Source organism: Orbicella franksi, chromosome 9 (assembly GCF_964199315.1).
Source record: "Orbicella franksi chromosome 9, jaOrbFran1.1, whole genome shotgun sequence".
In the NCBI taxonomy this organism is placed as follows: Eukaryota; Metazoa; Cnidaria; class Anthozoa; order Scleractinia; family Merulinidae; genus Orbicella; species Orbicella franksi.
In genome coordinates this window covers 1,567,501-1,575,904 of record NC_138153.1, presented here as the reverse complement: position 1 = coordinate 1,575,904, position 8,404 = coordinate 1,567,501, and the positions used below count along the sequence as shown (strand labels likewise).

Sequence of the window (8,404 nt, the reverse complement as noted above, 5' to 3'; positions counted from 1 at the left end):
TTGTGCTTTGAAGACGAGCACTCAACAATAATGGGCAGTATTTCTCAGACTGGTAAAGCTTCGATTCAACAAGATCAATACCAAAACATACGGTGACCTGATAAAAGAATTCCCAGTAGCGTAAGATCGAGTTGATTTCACTTGTTCCCAGCCCACTGTGAATTGAATCTCGCGGATGAGTTGTACATTTTATGAAGGAATCATTGCTACGAGCCACAAAAACAATTAAAATAGCGTTTTATTACCTTTTACAGTATATAATATTGTTACCACAAGAGTTCAAAAGCAGACAGGTTACAAACCATTACATTAATTGATTAAGTTAACTAATTGGTTATTTCATCATAATTAATTGATTCGTCTTTCAGGTCGAAAAGCAGAAAAAGACGATCCATAATGATACTGGCGTTCCTTCCCCTGCAGAAAGTTGTGGTCAGAGAAGTTCAAATTGCGCGCGAAAGAACATCTTCCCTACGTACCCACTTGAACCCTGCTGTGGATCAGTCCACAAATTTATCTGAAGAATACTCAGGTAAGAATTAGTAATGATAGTACATTGACTAAACTAAGGCAGATCAATATAGCAAGAACTCACTTCGAGATCAATTCAAAAAACAAGCTTCTAAATTGAAATGTGGAAAGATACGTGGAGAATCACGTGATCCCAAGCTGGGTGAAGAGCTTCGCGCGCTCCACTTGGTGCTTGTTTACTTTCACGTCCCGAGGTACGGTTGCAGTGGCAATGGCCCATACTTTGGTCTCACCCTTTGGAACCTTGAACGCCGATACCAGTTGTGTTTGTTTCTTTGTTCTGTAATGTGGGTATCAAAGTCGTTGAAAGGTGTCAATTTCATTGGGTGCGAGATTCACTTCGGTTGTTGGCTGTACTCCCCAGAGGACTGTCTGTATTCAAGCGGGGATTGTATATCCTTTTGACATTCAAAGTCAAAGCATTAATACCAACAATAACCAGATTATTAATAACTAGGGTTGGGATATCTACCAAACCACCTCAGTTTCAGGACATGATATCAACACTAGTAGATTTAAAATAAACATTTATTGTTGGTTCTTGCAGAACTTCAAAAGACGTGATTGCCAAATCTTGGCTTTTTCGAGCTAAAATTAAAGAGTTGTGCCTATGAATGAAAATTAAAGGAATTCTTATAGTCAGGGTCGATCAAACGTTATTTCGTGATCTCCTTTACGAGATAGACGTTAAATTTACACGTAAAATTGTCTTCCTTTTCTAAGTGAAAAAAAAGGAACACCTGTTGTCATGCTATCGACTGTGGTTTGCCACAAAAATATCACGTCAAACCATAAATTCATACGTCAAGTTGTTGCTATTTTTTCTTTTTGCTATACGTCAAAATAAGACATCAAGTGAGTTTCTTTGGTTGCTGAACCATAATTGTATTTGTTCCTCGAGGGTTAGAAGACGGGAACGTACAAGTTGATCATGTCATTTACCAGCCTTCCTTCCCACGGAAACAAACGTTCCGCTTGCGAGTTGAGAGGTCTTCCCTTCGTCAAATGCAGAAGTAGATTTGTCATAGCATTAACCCTACTGTGGATCATTTTAGAAATGCACAGGTATGAATTAGTGATGATTCTAGTTAAGTTGAAAATGCAACAAGAACAACCTTTATTTGTACTCATTATTACAAGAAGCGTCACTCACCATTTTACAATGGCTAGTGAAGCCAGGCAGCAAATTAAGTATTATAAATGCTTGGCCATAGACAGGAGCAAATCAACAAAAAAAACGTTTTTTTTTCCTTAGAAAAAAAATATCAGAGAATAATACTAAAACCACAAGACACAGAAAACAATCTCGTAGAAGATGCACCACATCACGTGATCCCAAACTGGGTGAAGAGCTTCGCGCGCTCCACTTGGTGCTTGTTTACTTTCACGTCCCGAGGTACGGTTGCAGTGGCAATGGCCCATACTTTGGTCTCACCCTTTGGAACCTTGAACGCTGATACCATTTGTGTTTGTTTGTTTCTTTGTTCTGTAATGTGGGTATCAAAGTCGTTGAAAGGTGTCAATTCCATAGGGTGCGAGATTCACTTCGGTTGTTGGCTGTACCCCCCAGAGGACTGTCTGTATTCAGGCGGGGATTGTATATCCTTTTCCTGGCACTTTTGACATTCAAAGTCAAAGCATTAATACCAACAATAGCCAGATTATGAATAACTGGGGTTAAGATATTTACCATACCACCTATTTGGACATGATATCAACAATAATAAACTTCGACACATTCTAAAAAGTGGATTTTGTTGTCGTTTTTTTTATTGCACAGTGCAATTTCTATATAACAACTAGCTAGGAAACATTTCTTTACAAATTTGTTTTCCCACTTTATTGAAAAAATAAATAAAATATTGTTTGTGAGTGTATTAACAAGATAAAAATGTACACCAACGAAAACTTTCCATTTATACAAATTCGACTCAAGCGATGAGAATACAAAAGTTGGCTACTGTTCTCTAACTCAGTTTCCTGCAGTTTTGATGGCAACATTTTTCTATTCGTGCTTTCTGAGTTTTTTGAGGAAGAAAACAAGGAAGGAAAACCTTTGCCTTTTGACGCCATGGTAAAACATGATTGTTTACTAAAAGTCTCCTTAGTCAGTGGCCGGAGGGGTTGGGGAGGGGAGGGGGGGGGGGGGGTTGCACTCAATGCTTAATATAAGAGGGGTCTGTTCACACGATTGAGGAAAATACTTTCTCAAAGGAGCTTTTTTCCATCTTTATGGATATCATTGATGCTTTATGACATTTATCAGAGCAGGTTCGCAGCCTTTGAGTGTCAATTGCAGTGCAGCTTGAGTTTTGCAGATGAAGAGGAATGATCCGAGCAAATCCACCATGGGAGAGGAAAAACGTGCGTCAGATGGGTCAATCAAGAGAAAAATCACAAACACGTCTCTTTCTCCAGATCTTCCGACCAAATCTAAATGAGAAAATAAAACCACATTTTTTCTGGTTGTTTTGATTAATTCCCCACTATTTGCCACAGATTAACGGGATGAAGCACCTTGGTGTTCGGTTACGTTCTGGTCTCACGGAACGTTTAAAAATGTCTTTATCATAAATGACAAAACAGGGAGTTGGAACATGATCTCTAAGGAAAAATGGCTTCACGGAATGAAATTTTAAGGTGGGTTCTTATAGTTGTCTCGTGACGGTGTGCGAGCTGGGTACTAATTTTGGCGGAAACCTCATGTGCGAATATTACTTTCGTATTCCCCCGTAGAAAAGTCGGAGAAATAGCAAGCTCTTTCAGCAAAGATCTTCCAATTCTTGTTGTCGAATTAAAAGTTTCGCGAGATCTAGGATAAATGCTTTGTCACAAGAGTTTGCTGGTGCGGCGAAGATCTCCCACAGAAACAAATCTTATCTGCATACATGACATAGGAGTTCCAATTATTAACGCCCCTTCCGCCTTAAAAGTGATCTTCTACCATATCTTCTATTTCCTCCTCTCCCCCTTCAAAACAAATATCACTCCTTGCTTTTTGTAGTTGCTGTTTTTTTTTTTATAATGAAACATACCGCATGGTCACGCGCTCGTACGGCAGATATTACAGCGTCGTGTATTGATGGAAACATCACGTGACGTGGAATTGCATCTATGACGGCTTTCCCAGAAGAATTTTCAAGCCTCTTGATTAGGTTCCCTGTAAAGGAAGGAAGGGCAAAAAATAACCAATTTAGTTATTTGCTGCAAAATGATGATTTAACGTTTATCACAAAGAAATTGCGTAATTTACATAGAGAAGTTACATAAAAATCAAATCAACGGTCTTTTTTTCTCAGATTTGCAATGGAAAGAGATGAATTTGGCCGACGCTTTCAAAACCAGAAGAATTTACTGCACATGACATAAAAGCGGCACTTTAACAGAGGAAATAAGCGTAAAATTCATACATGCAATTAGTCACTAAAAATGTTTCGGCGTATATTTATAATTAGAAGATCTTAGAAGGGTTCTGTGTCTGAAAGCTTAAATAGCCGCGGCCGGTCAGTTAAAACATGAGCGACCAAACTGATAACTGCGGTGAACAAAACAAACGCTACAATGGGGAGGCTAATATAAATAGCTTTCTTCAGTTCACTTACATGAACAGCCCGCCAAGTATATATGGATTCCAGCTCTCTTAAACTCAGAAACGAGCTGAAATAAGAAAATAATGGAACAAATCATCTCGTGTTCGTTTTACTTGAACGTCACTGTTTAAAGGTATTAAGAATAAGGCGTCAACAACAAACATTATCGGAGAAATAGCACGCAATTTAGTTCTTCATTCGCGACAACCACGTAAGTCATTGTGAACAGGTGATGGCGATGTTGTCATACTGATCTATATGAAAACAAAAATCTACTTCTGTCAGCTTTATTTTAGGCGATACATACACTTACACGGTACATACACTTACACAGGAATAAGATTGACGTTGTCTATATCATATATTGTGAGTTTCTTGACTTTAATTTTCATCGTACGAGAAGAAAAAATTGCAAATTTAACTAGAAATCCATGTTGACAAATACCGTTTCTTTGATGCGCATGCTTATTTGTTGACGTAATGGGACTAATTGTCCCACATGCTTTGTAACAATACGGTCATAACGTCGCTCCGATTTCTCGGTTCAGTAACTCTGGTTTTCCCTCAACACGCATAAATCTTTCGCCTTTTACTAAAGATTTCCGTGGAGGAGAACAAATGACTGAGTCTACGGACTGATATTTCGTCGCCCTACCTTTTGGTGGGGCCTCTAACTTAAATGGAGAACTTAGTAAAAGTTGGATTACACGCAACACGCAACGTTTCAACCATTTAAGATTCTTCTCTTGTGAGAAGAATCTTAATCTTCTTCCCTTTAGATTCTCTTATTCTTCTCTTGTTTTTCTCTTAGTTTTCTCTCATGTCTCCACCCGGTAGCGTGATCATAACATTGCAGGGCTATTGGTTCATATGCCAGCAATTTAAACCTACTTACCGCTGGTAGCACGTGTAATCCCACGGAATCGATGAACGTAAAGCCGCTACAGTCAATAACTACAGTGTGAACACCATCCTGTGGCTCATCAACTGAACAAGCATCTGCGATGGGTTCGGCAGGCGTCAGCTTCTGATTAGAAACACGCACGGTTAAGAAACCCAAGGTTACGCTTCAAGAACAATATTGAAATATAATCCCTCGACTTCTTTACAATTTACGTGCATGCTCGAGGGATGAATGTCGAAACTTCAGCAAAAATAATAGTTTCGGACAGTCAAACGTCAAAACTCTGGTGTCTTGTGACTGGACGCTCTGGTACTGGGGTGTCCTGAGGATGCAGGTTAAGCAGAAGGAAACAACTTCTCCTAACAACATCCCTGGATTGTCACGTAAACAGTTGAAGACCCCGCTGCCTAAGAGAATCGAAAAGGGCTATGGGGACGACAATGACAGTTGACGAGAATCAAACCATTCGGTCTTAGCAAGAAAATATGATCTAATAATCTCTTGGTGTTAGGGTATCGCCGAACCAAAAGGAAGTGAGAACGCAGTTGTCGGGCTGTGATAAAAGCCTTGAGATTTGTTAATATTGCTTACTCCGTTAGGGGCATTTCCATTATAGCTATGGTCAGCCTCATTTTCATTGTCAATTAGCTCCACTTGCTCGTCGAATTCATTGCTGTCGGGTTTGACCTCTTTTCGCGGTTGCTGTTGAGCGCTGGGATCCAGGCCAGCAGTAGCAATAAGCGCATTTCTGAAGCGCTCCGCGTTCCCAAAGTAAAGAGGGGACTCCAATCTCAGCACCTTCACTCCAGGGACCTCGAAGGCCTTCAAAGAGAGTACATTAGACGGTTAACGTTCTGTCCTAACTATTAAAGGCAAACAACAACTAACCTCTTTCGCTATGTATGGACTCCAAAGTGGAGGGGGGAAAATTCAAAAGGAAGACAGAAGGTACCCCGTCGTTCACCGCGCGGTTTATACTTCTCTGTCCCCAATCTCTACGCGTGGTTTACGAAAGACGCTTCTAAAAGAAACATCGACGAGCTAATTCAGCTAACAAACCTCTCAATTCAGTATCGATAGCTACGTAGAGAAAAAAAAAAAAGAGAAAATGGAAATAACGAACAAAACATACCAAAGGACATTGCTTAATATCACGGTACAGCTCGGTTTCTTTCAGTTGTCCAAGTATGGAGAATTTCGATCTGACAATAAAACAAGCATCACATAGTTTAATCTAAAATGGGCTAGTGCACCAGTCTCAGTGCACTTTGTTCATCAATCTTCTAATTTTTCTTTCAATCGTCGAGAATGCAAGTAAATAAACACCACGCGAGAATGGATCTATAGGATTGGACTTAATGTTTTGGCTTTGTTGGAAGTTTTCTGAAGGAATTACAGCTTGTTCCGAATGAGATGTCGAGATCTTGTTCTGTAATAACTATAACACGATTTTTCAAAACATCTGTATGTGTTTTTATTCATGTTTAAGAAATGTTTTCGAAGTGACTTACATCTTCAAAGAGTGTTTGAAAAACCGTTTGAACTTATAATAGTTCACCAGTCTTCAAACGATTATTCAAACACCCTTTGTAACCGACAAACATGTGAATCACATTGCATTGAAACGCGTCTTACAAATTAAAAAACATCGTGATCTTTTCAAAAATCTCGCCGATTTAATTGCTGCTTTCTCCATCAACCAGAGAACTATATCGTCCTTGTTCTAGCCTATGCCGACCGAATCAAAGTCCGCTCAATGGGTCAAAGTCTTTCCTGTATGATTTAGAGTCTACTGGTCGTTAAAGAAAACAAAATTAAGAGATAGGTGCTTTCGTTGTCGCTGACGCCTTTTCACTCGCCTGCCAGGATACTATGATCTAGTCTCTTGCGCCAGCTATAGCTGATTTGGAAGTGCATTTCCTTGATATCATTGCTAGGTTTAAAACAGCCATTACTAATCACTAGTATTACTGCCTGTTGTTAATTTTCACTTGGAGCGTTATGAGTTAGACAAAGAGCAAGTACGATAAGTGAAGAAGAGTTGAGTTTACCTGGAGAGAGACAAAACGACAGCAAACAATGCGCAGATAACTCCCACGCCCAATCCAACATCCACTCCTAACAGTATCACACCAAAACAAGTGAAAACCCACACCACCTGCAAAAACAGAAGAATATTACGAGATAATCAACCTTTGATTGTAAAATACATATATCAATCACGTGCTCGACAGTTAGTCCCGGGATTGAACACTTCAAGTTTCCTTTCTCACGCGTAAGGTATGATTGGCCAGAACACGATTGAGCCCACGAATGTCCCGTCAAGCGGTCGTCCACGACCCGTTCACCGGCCAACAAGATAAACATGTTTAGACGTGGTTTAGCAAAAAAGATTCTGAAAAATTGGCTGCTCATATCGTTCTATTAGACATGACGAAAACCTGTTTAATTAGAATATCTTAGCAAGGTGGTTCGAAATTTGTTTTCTCAGAATGACGGTTGGAAAGCGTAATCGACAAACTGAGAAAACCTAAACGTGATTTAGTTAAAATAGTTTACTTGGTGTGAATGAGGCATTATTTACTGGTTTTCTAATACTGGAAAAAGTTATTTTGTTTAAAATGTGGAAAGCATGAAAATTAAACTAATAGCAATTCGCAGATAGTTATTTGTATAAGATGTAACAAAACGGCATCTTACAGCATCTGGCTTATGTATTCTCCACAAATCTTTTAACCTTGAAAACTGTCTGAGGAGGCCAATGAGATTAGCAATCACCACAGCAGCAAGGATGGCCTGGAAAAGTAGATGAAATAAACTTGAGTAATAAAAGAAAAGATTTGTCCACACACAAAAAAAATAATTGAAAAAGTACTCCTGCTGTTAGCCACAAGTCACGCTCCTTTTATTGTAACGACACTGATTTGGTGAGAGGAGAAAAGAAACTACAAAAGAAGAGGAGAGCGTCCCAACACTGACGTGAAGTTACGTGAGTATCTCAGTTAGGGACAGGCCATTAGAAAAGTGATGGGAGGGGGTGGGTAAAATACAAAGGTCTACATAGGGATAGGGATTTCGTCCTGCAGGGAGCGCGAAATACGCGTTAGCTTCCAGAAACGGGCTACGTACCGCCTGGTCACGTCAAGAAATTTCGCGCCAAATCGAAAGAGCGAAGAAAGAACGCATGGATGTTTGCTCTGAATTATTTTGGCAAAAGTTTCCCTTACCTTGGGAAGATGGAAGAAAAGCGGCGCGATAAACAGCAACACAAGAAGAATCAGAGCAATCACAACCACACTGCACAGCTGTGGAATAGAAAACAAATGTCAAGCCCCGCATTGAACAACTTATCTTATCTTATTTTTAACCTTATTAAGCA

The 8,404-nt window shown here is 39.6% G+C and overlaps 1 protein-coding gene and 1 non-coding gene across 6 annotated transcripts in view; one reads left to right on the top strand and one right to left on the bottom strand.

Annotated features, from left to right (window-relative positions):
- Window positions 1-2,124: 2,124 nt before the first annotated feature.
- Window positions 2,125-8,404, bottom strand: part of LOC145496743 (solute carrier family 26 member 6-like) — a 19,733-nt gene continuing 13,453 nt past the window's right edge. For 3 of the 5 annotated variants that reach the window (XM_081476476.1, XM_081476477.1, XM_081476480.1), the window contains exons 9-16: window positions 8,253-8,330; window positions 7,726-7,821; window positions 7,077-7,183; window positions 6,158-6,227; window positions 5,617-5,847; window positions 5,017-5,148; window positions 4,134-4,188; window positions 2,125-3,691 (exon numbers count right to left, since the gene is read on the bottom strand). In XM_081476476.1, the coding sequence (XP_081332602.1) occupies window positions 3,516-3,691; window positions 4,134-4,188; window positions 5,017-5,148; window positions 5,617-5,847; window positions 6,158-6,227; window positions 7,077-7,183; window positions 7,726-7,821; window positions 8,253-8,330 (945 nt within the window). In that variant the 3' untranslated portion in view covers window positions 2,125-3,515. The remainder of the gene's footprint in view (window positions 3,692-4,133; window positions 4,189-5,016; window positions 5,149-5,616; window positions 5,848-6,157; window positions 6,228-7,076; window positions 7,184-7,725; window positions 7,822-8,252; window positions 8,331-8,404) is intronic. The other 2 variants (XM_081476478.1, XM_081476479.1) reach the window with 1 other exon arrangement.
- On the top strand, window positions 4,670-4,789 carry LOC145498817 (U5 spliceosomal RNA). Its single transcript, XR_014050904.1, has one exon. It is a non-coding gene; the product is annotated as a U5 spliceosomal RNA (small nuclear RNA).